The sequence below is a fragment of the Carassius auratus genome, chromosome 12 (genome assembly GCF_003368295.1).
Source record: "Carassius auratus strain Wakin chromosome 12, ASM336829v1, whole genome shotgun sequence".
NCBI lineage: Eukaryota > Metazoa > Chordata > Actinopteri > Cypriniformes > Cyprinidae > Carassius > Carassius auratus.
This window is the reverse complement of record NC_039254.1, coordinates 21,254,974-21,269,277: the sequence shown is the minus strand read 5'-3', so window position 1 is coordinate 21,269,277 and position 14,304 is coordinate 21,254,974. Positions and strand designations below refer to the sequence as shown.

General features: G+C 37.2%; 1 protein-coding gene across 3 annotated transcripts in view; it reads left to right on the top strand.

The window, feature by feature from the left end:
- adprh (ADP-ribosylarginine hydrolase) overlaps positions 1-14,304 on the top strand; it is a 222,517-nt gene that overhangs the window by 32,577 nt on the left and 175,636 nt on the right. For all 3 annotated transcript variants that reach the window (XM_026277589.1, XM_026277587.1, XM_026277588.1), the window contains exon 2: positions 6,918-7,026. In XM_026277589.1, coding sequence (XP_026133374.1) covers positions 6,918-7,026 — 109 coding nt within the window. The remainder of the gene's footprint in view (positions 1-6,917; positions 7,027-14,304) is intronic.

Sequence of the window (14,304 nt, the reverse complement as noted above, 5' to 3'; positions counted from 1 at the left end):
TTTGAAAGTCAGCTTTGATTGTTCCTAATAAACTGTTTAACTGCTCCCCCAAGTGGATATTAAATTATGTTGTGGGATAATTAAATATATTCTTAATAAACTACAAACATAAAATTATATACTTTTATTTTGTTCTCACATTCTTTCTTGTAAGTCCTCCCTCACAGTGGCACAGTTGAATGGGAGGCTCATTATGCAGCTCATTATGCAGGCCTTTGTCTTCTCAGGTGTAAATCACAATGATATTCATGATAGTTGACGCCTACTCGCATATGACTTTTACCAACAAAAAGTGTTTTAGAAAATTTAAATCAATATATTGTTTTCTGTGAGTGAGTGAACAAGATGATTTTCACATCATTCAGAAAGAAAAATTCTAGGCTACAAGCTCCAGTTCTCAACTTTTCCGGCAACCAATTTTATGTATGTGTTTTATTGCCTTATTCAAGTGATTTAACATTTTTAGTTTTTCACTAACCATGCATAACATTTTTTTCTCAAAAATACAATCATGTACATGCATGCATTTCACATATTATTATAGCCCAGTTTGTGCTGATTACAGTGATATTAGACTTTACCCATTTAGATATTTATAAGAAACTGAAAAAAGCACAAATGTCAGGGCATGACAAAACTTCTCAAGGCCCCAAAAATACCCTTAGACTCCAGAGGGTTAATTTATAACCTTTTTTTTTTTAAAAGAACGGAATGTTTTTTCAACCTTAGTTAAATTGTTTTTAGATTATATAAATTATATAACTGAAATGTTTTTCAATCTTTAATTGTTTTATATATATAAATTATAGGATGTTTTATATATATATATATATATATATATATATATATATATATATATATATATATATATATATATATATATATATATATATATATATAAATGTAGAACACACCGACCCCATTTATACACCGCTCATAAATGTAATGGGAGGGGGAGAAGCCGTATAACCACACACATATAACCGTATAACTGTGATAAACTTCAAACAAACTAACTGACACAGAGTTCAAACAACCTAACTGACACAAACTTCAAACAAGCTAACTGACACAAACTTCAAACAAGTTATCTGGCACAGACTTCAAACAAGCTAACTGACACAAACTTCAAACAATTTATCTGGCTCAGACTTCAAACAAACTAACTGACACAAACTTCAAACAAACTAACTGACACAGAGTTCAAACAAACTAACTGACACAAACTTCAAACAAGCTAACTGACACAAACTTCAAACAATTTATCTGGCACAGACTTCAAACAAACTAACGGTCAATAGGGTAAAACTTTCTGTCAAAATCCCATTATCGATGTGTGGGGAGTCTTTCATCTTCCGTTTAAACTAGCCGTCAAAACCATGATTTAGAACTAATTAGGTCAATAGGGTAAAACTTTCTGTCAAAAACGCATGATCGATGCGTGGAAAGGTCATAGGTTAACCCTTGATCTCATTTGTCCCGCCCATCCATCATAAGGTCACCGGAAGTTCAACCTGTCAAAAGGTCAAAGGTCAAAGTCATAAATCATCTTGACAGAAGCTATAGTATACTTACTACTACTTAAAAAAATAAGGGACAATCCGAATATTTGTTTTGCTTTACCTATTTATGTAAGCTACAATTATTCAAATAATAATAATAATAATAATAATAATAATAATAATAATAACAATACAATAACGTAATTAAAAATACTTTAGAGCATAACAACTGAAGGTTTATGAAACATTAGCCAATAAAGCATTTTTTTAAACAACGGAACTTAAAGTTGTGAACTAAAATATTATTTCAACCATACAGCATGTGCATAAATAAAATGCATAATTTTCATAACATTTCATTATTCATAAAATGCATAATGTTTCTGGTGTTTGGATTTGTACTTCAATATAATGAGCTCCAAGTTTAAGATTAGTCCTAGACTTCTCTCTGTCTCTTTAACAGCATTAGCTCAATGATATACGTCTTCCTTCCGTTAGAATTTTCCTGCCTTGCTAAATGGGCTCATGATCAATAAATTCGCCTCAATCTGATTCAGTAAAGTCAAACAGCAGACAGTGAAGCCTCGGAGACCCGCGCGCTGTGAGGCGGGAACAGAGGACTCCGCTTGGTCTTAAAGCCTCCGATAAACATCCACGATCACAAATAACAATGATTTTCGTAAAATAATGATTAATTATTAATTGATTATTTGTTATTATCATTATGGTCTTGTGAAAATAATAATATGGGCTGCGAGAAAATTATGAAGTGTAGTGCAGGCATGTTTCAGCCCAGTAGCTAACACGCCGTTCCTCAGAGCCAAAACACAGACCGAATTGTGTTCAGCTGGAGGGGGTTGGGTTTTGGATAGTTATTCATGGCTTGTGGGGTCGAGATAAAGGTGTGAATTGCTCTTTCATATGGATAGTGTCATGAGGCTTTCACTTGCTGAACCGGTTTATATAGGACTGTTGTTTTGGTTATATTCACAGTGCTGGCTCTCTCTGACGAGAGAAATGCAACATTCACACATTACACTATTCCTTTTCGTTTAAAAACATTTCAAGCTTTCTGTAGCTATATTTTTAATGTACCTATGTGAGACACCACGATATTATGTTAATTAAAAAATTATACATTCATTATCATTATCATGAAAAATTAAAGTGATGACATCCCTGTCATTAATGCACATTAATAATTTTTGCACAAACACTTGAATATGAGCTTCTTATCACGAGTAAAATTCATGCCAACAGCCAACATATTTAGCTTGATCAGAAGGTTGACTGCAAGAGTCGAGCGGGATGTTAAGAGTTAGTCTGTTTCTTTTACTCATTATTTTCGGGTTAAAGCATGATTTAAACAGATTCACACTCAATGGCTTTCGCAATAATGCGTTCAAACAAATGTAATCTTACAGTGCTACATTATCAGCATGCTATCTGATTTTGAAAGTTAATCGATCTGTTTAGATAAAATAACTATTTTCATCACAAACAAAATTTTCACAGCAGAAAGCAGCAATTAAAGATTAGTTTGGCATGTGATATAGGGAAAAAGTTTACACATAGCTTAAGCCACTTTGAAACTCTCCTGTTATTTTTTTAAATTTGTATTATTATTTTATATGCTATGTTATGAACATAACATTTCAAACATACTGAAATACTTTATTCACGGAGTGAAGGCGGAGCGTGTTTCTGGTATCAATAGCTGTGTTTCCACTATAGAGCTAAGACCAGGCGTGCTAGTGCGTGCCAGGGCCAGTCGCGTTTCCACATTCACTTCCGGGGGCTTGATCGTGCCTCGCCGGGGCTTCCTCTGGGCCAACGGCCAGGGTTTTTTGGCCCGACGAAAACCTTGGGCCAAAGCGGGCCAGCTGGGGCTAGAGGAGGGGTTAAACAAAGGCGGAGTTTCTCCGTGTCTGGAGAGCGTCAGCGCGGATCATTTCAGAAAGATAACAGTTTTAACAGCAGCATTAAAGACGTTTTAAAATAAGTTGAGCTCAAAACTCACTCTTAGTTAGCAGCAAGTGTTTGAAATAACTTGATCCGATGTGGATTATAATCACTAAACAATGCAGAAATATTTATAAGCGATGTAAAAGACTATGCACGCTAAACATTAACGTTACACAGTTAACATGTTAAATATGACCGCTTGGATAAATCAGACGTCAGCTTCTTATTCTCTATCACAATTGTGTATTTATTAAGTAACATTTCATCTGTCGTCTCATTTCAAGAGTTTAACTCCACGTTGCATATCATCAAAATATAGTAATGATTTTTGTTCGGGAGCTTTTATAAAAATAGCGAGTCTGCCCTGCAGATCATTTCAGAAAGATAACAGCTTTAACACCAGCATTAAACACCTTTTTTTAAATAAGTCGAGCTCAAAACTCTCTTTCAGTCAGCAGCGAGTTTTTGAAATAACTTGATCCAGTGTGGATTATAATCACCATACAAGGTTGAAATATTTATAAGCGATGAAAAAGATATGCACACTAAACATGTTACCATAGTAAACATGGTAAAATATGACTGCTTGAAGAAATCAGATGTCAGCTTATTATTCTCTATCACAATCGAGTATTTATTAAGTAACTTATATTATCTAGCCTCCTCTTGAGAGTTTAGCTCACGTTGCCTATCATAAAAGAATATAGCCTAATAATGTTTTTTGTTCGGGAGCTTTTATAAAAATAGACATATTATCATTTATTATAAATATGAGGGCTGTGGCTAATAAACAGAAACAGACTCGACTGAATAAGCAGGCTATTTTCATAAGCGTTAAAAATAAATTAATAACATAGAAATAAGTGTATTTATGTGTGATTAATTTTGAGTCCTGATAAATTAAATCAATTATATAGTTAAAACATAGATGCTTTTGAATTTGAATATATAACGAAGCATCCAAACAAACAGTCGCTTTTATCATGTTTGTTTTGTGATCGCACATGTTCCAGTGACTTATTTCTTAGTTTTCTGATAACTTCTCTTTGGTGGTGAAATGATGAGGTTGCATGACGTTGTTCTGAGAGGCGTGTAAAGGGCGTGTTTTAGTGACGTACAGCGGTGCTTCAAGCTCCACTGTGGAAACCCTGCGCTATTCTGGCCTCGGTGCTACTGGCCCGCTTTAAGCCCTAGCTCGCACTGACCCGACAGTGGAAATGCGGCTAATACCCAGGGCTTAAAGCGGACCGGGCGGGTCTCATAGCCTCGGGCCAGTAGCACCGAGGCCAGAATAGCGCAGGGTTTCCACAGTGGATCCTGAAGCTCCGCTGCGCGACACTAAAACACGTCCTTTACACGCTTCTCAGAACAACGTCATGCAACCTCATTATTTCACCAACAAAGAGAAGTTATCAGAAAAAGTAACTGGAACATGCGCGATCACAAAAGGAAGATGATAAAAGCGGCCGTTTGTTTGCATGCTTTGTTATATATTCACATTCAAAAGCATCGATGTAGAATAAGTGATACATTGATCATAAGCTATTGATTTAATTTGTCAGGACTCAAAATTAATCACACATAAATACACTTATTTCTATTTTATTTATTTATTTTTAACGCTTATGAAAATAGCCTGCTTATTCAGTCAAGTCTGTTTCTGTTTATTAGCCACAGTAGCCGTCACATTTAGAATGAATGATAATATCTCTATTTTTATAAAAGCTCCCGAACAAAAACATTAGGCTATTATATTTTTTTTTTTTATGACGTGAGCTAAACTCTAGAAATGAGGCTTGTGACAGATGATATACATTACTAAAATACACAAGAATACGAAGCTGACGTCTGATTTCCTCAAAGGTCATATTTACCATGTTTACTATGGTAATGTTAATGCCTAGTGTGCACAGACTTTTGCATCCCTTATAAATATTTCTGCCTTGTATGGTGATTATAATACACATTGGATCAAGTTATTTCAAAGACTCGCTGCTGACTGAAAGAGAGTTTTGAGCTTGATTTATTTAAAAAAGTGTTTAATGCTGGTGTTATAGCTGTTATCTTTCCGAAATGATCAGCAGCGCAGACTCTCTATTTTTATAAAAGCTCCCGAACAGAAATCATTATTATATTTTGATGATATGCAACGTGGAGCTAAGCTCACGAAATGAGACGACAGATGAAATGTTACTTAATTAATACACAATTGTAATAGAGAATAAAAAGCTTATGTCTGATTTATCCAAGCTGTCATATTTACCATGTTTACTATGGTAACTTTAATGTTTAGCGCGCATAGTCTTTTTCATCGCTTATAAATATTTCTGCCTTGTTTAGTGATTATAATCCACACCTGATCAAGTTATTTCAAACACTTGCTGCTAACTAAGAGTGAGTTTTGAGCTCAACTTATTTTAAAAAGTCTTTAATACTGGTGTTAAAGCTGTTATCTTTCTGAAATGATCCGCAGTGCAGACTCTACATTACTCCAAAATTACTTTAGTTGTAAATTACTAAAGCTTTTTTTTTTTTTTTTTTACATCGTGTGAATGTTGTTGATTATAATGAGAGAACTTGAGTTTAATCGTGAGGACGTTTTATTAATTCTTTAGAGTTTCAAAGATTTAATCGTGCTGGTTTAATTTTATTCGTTTCTTGTTTTAGGCAAATTATGCCTAAATAATGGGAACGAAATTTTACAGTGCTTCACATTTAAACATGCAACAATTTCTTAATCTTAATTTCTCAATTTCTGAATAATAGCCTATAACGCATAATTAATATAATATAAATAATACTGCACACCCTTTAAATGTGTCCAATCTAAAATATGGTTTAATACCATGTAGCTTAGAAAATATAAGCACAGACTCTTTCTCTTTCTCGTTCTAAGAAATGCACATAACTTCATAAATGCCAAACTTTCATCTGTGAATATTAAATATTAAATATATTAAATATTTAAACTATAGTGTTTTTCTTTCATTTTCCTTGACTGAAGCCATCAAATGTAACACATCAGCGAGGCAAAACTGACGTCTATTTGCGGTAAAATGTGCTTTAATGCGCTTGTTTGATAACTTGTGGTTAAAGCGCTACTCAGCGGTCAAAGGCTGCAAATGCACTTTACACCGCCGGCGGTAGGAGTGGCGTTAAAAGCGGCGTTTTGGATGTCTAGTTAGTATAGTACATACATTTTTTTTCCCTCCAGTAGAGAAAGCAGAACCGATAGTGTCAGATCTTACTGATACTAAGGTCTTTCATAATTTAGCCAGTTTAATACCGGGTTTCGGTACCCATCCCTACTGAGTAATTACTGACAGAATTTTCCTTTTTGGGTGAACTATCACTTTAAGTAAGCATATTGTCCAGTATTGTACCATAAATATTCTTTAATATTTATAATGTGTCTATATTAATGTTAAACTTCATGATTGGTTCTTGCAGTACTATGGAACATTACACAGCAGGCATGCTGCTCAGCGGTGTAGGAGATGCTCTGGGATACAGGAATCAACTGTGGGAATACAACCAATCTGGCCCTGCTATCCACCAGGTCAGACATGCAACAATACAATTTTTTTAGTGTTAAGTGCTGTTTTACTGTATGTGTATGTGTGAGTAGTAATTATGGTGCCACCAAATGTCTTTTTTTATGGATGACCTTTGACCACCCCCCTCCTTTTGGGATTAACCTAAGACATTTTAATGATGTCCAGATGTGCTATTCCATCTGTTTTGAATATAGATGGATTACCCCTTTAATGATGTTCAGAAGTTCTATGATATATGTTGTGTGTGTGTATATATATAAATATATATATATATATATATATATATATATATATATATATATATATATATATATAGTTCTGGGCTGAAATATGACATTTGTTGAAATTGGCTAGTTCATGGAAGGCAGCTTTTTCTGCCGGAAACTGATCTGCTGAATCCTCCTCCCTCACTACCCTCAACGGGGTGCCCAGAGGATACGTGGTGGTTCCCCCAGTGGAGTGTGTGGTTGCGATGCAATTTTGTCCAATGAGCATATCCCTGTCGCATTCCCCTGAGGAATGATCTACTTTCTCAGAGATGGGGCACCCTCTGGCATCCACATCCAGATCTGTGAAACCTTCATGTGTGGTCCCTAGATGGAATGTGGAGGGCCTAGGTGATGTACCCCAGGTGGTGGTAGACACCGTCTCTTCTGCAAGAGCACCCTCTACAAGGCGTGCCTATACCTTGGAGTGGGACCTGTTCGTTGAATGGTTCTCTTCTCACCGGAATTACCCATGGAGATGCCTGATCAGAGCTGTGCTTTCGTGCCAGGAATTCAGGCTGGCTAACTCACATTATCCTGAGGCCCAGATATGTATCCAAGGTTCCCACCATGCCTTTCAGGGATCAGGTGGTGAACATGCAAGTGATGCCCTCGGAGGAGGCAGACTCAGTCCTGGCTCTGCTCTGTTGCATTTGCGCTTTACAAAAATATGTGGACTGTATGCAGATTTTAGGACCTCAGAGCAGCTCTTCATCTGTTAAAAAAAACAGAGAAACTGCTCTGTGTTTCATTTACTATTCCATTCCACTCTACTGACAGATATGTGCACTTATACTGCTCTTCAGTTCAATTCCCCACAAGGCAAACCCTGTGGAGTTCCTCCAATACCCTTAGCAGCCGGATGTGATGGAGCATCTGGTGCGAGACCTAACACTATTAAAGTTGCCTGTTAGTTAACCCTGTGCTAGGCTAGATGCCATATATTTTGATCCCCACGGTGATCCCATGTGTGTATTCTTCCACAGTATGGTTCCCCTGTCTTTTCCTTGGCAGACTCAGCTCTTATATCCCTGCATGTGTTTCCTTCCTCCTAACTTGGCTGAAGCAAACTCAGAGGCATTCCATATGTTGTACTGCTCTTAATTCCCAGTCCATAAATGTGATATCCACAGCTTGCAGGATGTGGATTCTGCAAGGTCCCTGAAAAGGTTATGCTTTCCCAGTGTTATCCAGTCTTACTGTATGGGTCTTGTGGAACAACAGTAATAGACTCTTTTCGCCTAAGCCCTGTCCTATTGGCAGTTTAAGACATTAACTTGTAAGCACAAAACACAAGATACTTATCTTTTCAATATGAATAGGGCAGTTACCCCAGTTGCCGCGGGGGGACCAAGTGGGCGCTGGAAGGGGCAGCAATAGTGGCACTTTGTTAGGGATCCCAATTTGTTGGTCATCAACGAGTAACTGCCTGAAAGGGAATGCCTTGGTTACATATGTAGTCCTTGTTCCCTGAAAGAGAGAATGGAGACATATCATCCTGTCACCAGAGTTGCTGTACCAACACGTAGCACCAGGTCACTGGCTCTGCTCCTCAGCGAAAACCTGGACATTTGTTGCACCTCCTGCCTATTTATGCTCATGTCGTGATGAGCAGCAGCTGGATGCAATTATAATTTGCCAATGTGTATTGTGTAAGGGAAACGGGTCAATTCAGCTCAAAGGGAATCATTTAAGATTTTAATGGGAATTTGAACAGAATCACTGTTTCACAGCTGATCACTGAGATGGCCAGTGATTCATTGAACAAGACATTTAACTTCAGCTCTGCAATGGATATTAATATCAAAAGTATAGTGAAAACTCTATTAATTAGCACAGTAACACGATTGACAGTTTAAGACATTAACTTTTAAGCACAAAACAGAAGATACTTACTTTTTCAATATGAATAGGGCTTTATTAGATAAATCTAAGACACAGAAACTAATATAGCACATAAGCACACACATCACACATTCACACAAGTTGCAGGAAGATAGAAAGTTAGGAAAGAATTAGTTTAAGAGAATGCAAATGTGAAATCCCAAGTTTATAGCAATATGTGAAATTGCATAGACATGAAGTACCATCAGTGACTTAATTAACCCTCGCATTGAGTTCCTCAATGAGCTTAACCCCTTTGCATGCAAGGATCGGCGACAGCCCCAGTTTATTATTGTTTCACTTTCACAGCATTTTAAACATCACTCTCTTACTTGATCTGGACAAACTCTGGATCAATTGAAAGTTTAAAGACTCTAGCTTCGATATTTGACCAATGTTTTGATAAAACATTGTTGCAGTGAGTTATTTAGTAATTTATGTCAGGAGTGCAAAATAATAAATCCATATTATGCCACATTTTGAATAGAAATTCACCACTCATACATATTCAGTCAGGTCTGCAGCAGTTTATTTGTGTTCACATAGACTCACTGAACTGCATCAATAAGGATTTATAGACCAAAGAAACATATCTGCGGAGATATATTGATATATTTACTAATGTTTACTTAATATTTCTTCAGACAGAATCATAATTTCTATTAATTTTCCACTGATTTAAGTGATCTGGTGATAAATAGCCTCTCCCAGCGATCTGTGTGTGTGTGCCATCCCGTGTACTCGTGGCTCAGACAGACTCTGATTGGTCCTTTGCCTTGTCAATCTTTAGACTGTCATAAGCGGACAATGCCACATCGTGACACATGGTTCATGTACACTTCCTGGTTGTTATCTGCCCATAACAACACTGATACACCTCTGTACACACAAAATATTTGAATAATACTAATAGCAGCTGCATTTCTTCTTCATAATGCATTTCTGTCACAATAATTCACGTAAGGTCATAAGAAAATGTTTTGTATTTTTATAGTAAGACTTTTGATAAATAAGGGCTAAATGCATCCTGAGACTGAAGTGACATTGCAGCTTGGTGGCTTTTTAAAGCTTGAAATACCACAACAAAGGTTAATAAAGGTGGAATAAAAACAAAAGAATAATGATAAAAGAATAATTCGGATTATGTGTCATACCTGGCGGAGGTGTGAAATACTCATTTGGTGAGAATAATAGAATCATGAATGGGGGAGTATTCAGAGCCAAAAACACAGACAGAGCACACAGGAGTGTTTACATGTGTGATTTACAGAGATGACAAGTGCCATTGTAGGCTGGTTGAAGTTGAACAAGCACTCAAGGTCAGACTCAGAGACACAGCGTTACAAAACTTAACTCAGAACACGAAACTCTCAAACAGAAAAGAAAATAAACTAAAGTAAAAGAACAGAAGCAAAGTTTGACGAGACAAAGTAATGTTTCTTCTCATCATGGTTAAGTAGCAGCAGGCGTGCAGTCCGGAGCACGCACGAACCACGCTCAAAGAATGATGTAACGATGAACGATGAAAGTGATGACTAAAAGCATCACTAAAAGCAAAGCTAAATAGAAAAAGCATAGTTATTGTAATTACTATAATAAGTACATAGTATGCACATGAGGATCAGGACTGTAAAATAAAGTGCTACCGGAACTTCTTTATTTTAAAGAATTTGGTAGTAAATAAAATATGTGACCATATATATATATATATATATATATATATATATATATATATAAATTTAATTAAATTAAAAATTTAATTTAATTTATGCATTTAGCAGACGCTTTTATCCAAAGCGACTTACAGTGCATTCAGGCTATCAATTTTTACATATCATGTGTTCAGCACATGCACGCACACACACACACACACACACACACACACACACACACACACACACACACGGCAATAAACACAGAGAAAACATTTACTGTAGTTTTAGGTAACAGTGAATACACTGAACAAAATTGAAACTGCAACACTTTTATTTTTGCCCCCATTTTTCATGAGCTGAACTAAAAAATCTAAGACTTTTTCTATGTAAACAAAGACCTATTTCTCTCAAATATTGTTCACAAATCTAAGTCTAAATCTGTGTTAGTGAGGCACTTCTTCTTCTTTGCCGATATAATCCATCCACCTCACAGGTGTGGCATATCAAGATGCTGATTAAACAGCATGATTATTGCACATCTGTGCCTCAGGCTGGCCACAATAAAAGGCCTTGTAACAGCTGTACACAAAGCAGCACTGTGCTCATAAATTTAGCATTAGAATTATTTCTGACAGGTCACTTGAGTCAAGCTTGCATCAGCTGATTCTCAAGCTGATCACATCAACCTATAGGTATAAGACACCTATCCCGGCATTCCTATACAAGCTCTAGTAAGTATTATTCAGCAGCTTTTCTGCTTGTTCATCAGCAAACAGCACATCACTGCTTGCAAATCAAACTGCTGCAGCATGCTTCATAACATCTGAAAGTCAATACTCTTTTCATCCATATTGCTGTATAAATAAATGTAAAAAAATAAATAAAAATTAGGCAACCATAACAAATTAATCTAAGTGATGTCTGCAGTTTTTCATCGTTTGTAGGAGCAAAATATTGTGCAACATTTACATTTGTGTTTATACAGCTGGAGCAACACATAGTCTACAGCATGTAATTGCTCTGAGGACACGCCGTTAGTTACAGACATGAGAACAGGTTTAAATGAAACAAGCATTCTCGTGTATGCATTTCAACCAGGGTTTGCCGTATTAAGTGGCATAATCTCCAGTGGTGTATTGTAATGAAGTAATAATGCTTAATTACAGTACTTAAGTGTTTTTTGGAAGTATCTGTACTTTATAGTTTTTATATTTCAGCCAACTTTTACTTTTACTTGACTGCATTTCCTAATTAAAATGTATACTTTTACTCCAGTACATTTCCTGTATATTTGTTACCTGCTACAAAATAGTCAGAAATCAAAAAGAACACTGACTACAGGAAAGCAGGTTTGACGAATCAGTGGTCTGGCATCTGAAAGTTATAGACTCCTATATAACTTAAAAACACCTTTGCTCAAGTGCGCGCACAACTGCAAATGATTAATTTCCCACTCAAGTCGAGTCAGGGGTGTGAGAGACAGCATTGTCTGCACTAATATAGTAAGTTGTTGTAATGATGTGCCATGTGACGTTATCAAGTATATCACCTATGGTCTATTAAAACTCAAAATTCCAGGCATTCTAAATTGTAGACGGCAAAAATGCTTCTGTAAGCTTTTTTTTTTGTGTTTATATAACTTAATATAGTTAACTTAATCTATATCACACAAAGAGTACAGTGTTTCTGCAAATATCAGCATGAACACATTTAATAATCATAATTTTGCCAATAAAAATGGTTCCAAACAAAGATCACAGCACTGTTTTTTTTCTCTATGCAATGGACAGTCTTTACTTATTGAATGAGTCAGCTTTTTGAATGAATCAGTTGAATAAATTAACACAGTCAAATGCTTTGTTTCTGAATAAATCAGGCATTTGAATGAATCGGTCGAATCTCAATGACTCATTAACAGCCACTTGTTGACATCTACTGGCGATTTTAATTTCACATTTTGACTGTTGTTCATTTCAAATATCAGTTTTCAACATTTTATGTTAAAACAAAACATTATTTATCCATTTGTAACTGCATGTTAAAAGCATCCATGTCACCTCTGAGATACATAAACTGTAAATACCCCTAAATGCCTTTTCAGATACCAATTCAAGAAATGTTTTCTTATGTTGAAATGAAAGACACAATACTGATAAAATGCTTTTTATTCTTATTCAACAATATAAAAAAAGTTACAACTGAACAAAATCTTGCTACTCAATCTGTGTATTAGCATACTACTTACTACTAAACTTACTTGGTGTAGCACTTCCACAATGTAACAGACACACCAGGCTCCAACACCAACCTATCACAGCGCACACCCTCACCAGAATACTAATCAAACCCACTGGCTCCTCATCCACCTGCAATCAAGCCACTCCCATAAATACCATGCACATGCACTCAGTCACCATCCGGTCTCATTCGCAACTAGGTCAATACCTACCTGCTTACTCTAGGGACTAACTATTACTCTGCTTACCTCTCTCCAGCGATCTCCAATATCTTCCTGTCTCCATCGTGTGCATGTGTGTGTCCGCTGTCTCCAGCGTCTTTTGTTCTCAACCTCCGGATCCCTTCACTACCTGCTCCTCTGCTTGTGCCCAAATAAACCATGTTCTCCTGTCATTACAGTCTCCTGTCCCTATGTACCGTAACAGATGTCCGGACCAAGACCGATTGGCACAAGCATGAGCCTCACGGACCCATTCCAAAACCTCGTGGACGATTTGCGTCACACCCTCACAACTCTTCCGGCATTCCCATCACCTGCGAGCACTTCCGGTAACAACACCACCGCTCCTTCACCCGCCGTGCACGCCAGCCCCATGGCCAAGCCGGCGCCCTTTCCTGGTTAGGCGGAGGATTGCAGCGGATTCTTACTCCAATGTTTGCTGGATCTGGAGATGCAACCGCACTTGTATCCCACCGAGCAATCAAAAGTGGCCTTCTGATTTCACAACTTCAAGGTAAAGCACTGTCATCCAGTCTTATTCCAAGAAGTTTTTGGCAGACCCGCCTGGGATTCATCCATTGGTGAGAACCTGTATAATTTGAAACAAGGAAAAATGTCTGTCAATGAATATGCTCTTAAGGTCAAGACTCTTGCACCCACTACCGGATAAAATGAGCAAGCCTTGCTGACCACCTACCATTGGGATTGGATCCTCGAGTGTGGTTGCATCTCGTTGCATACGAGGACACCATCAGGCTCGAACGCTTCATCCAACTATCCGCCGTACACCAACTCACCCCTCTGCCATCCAGAGATCATCAGCTCCCCAGAACCAGCCAGCCAGCCAGATCAAATGAAACCACTCACCACTATAGTGACACTTACTGCCTCTGACATCTCTCTTTCTAGTTTCCGCCCTCCTCGATTCTGGGTCAGCCAGCAACTTCATCTCCGGCGCCCTCTGCCGCCAGCTCAACCTCACTACCATGGCAATGCCGTCCGCCTACCATGTCCATT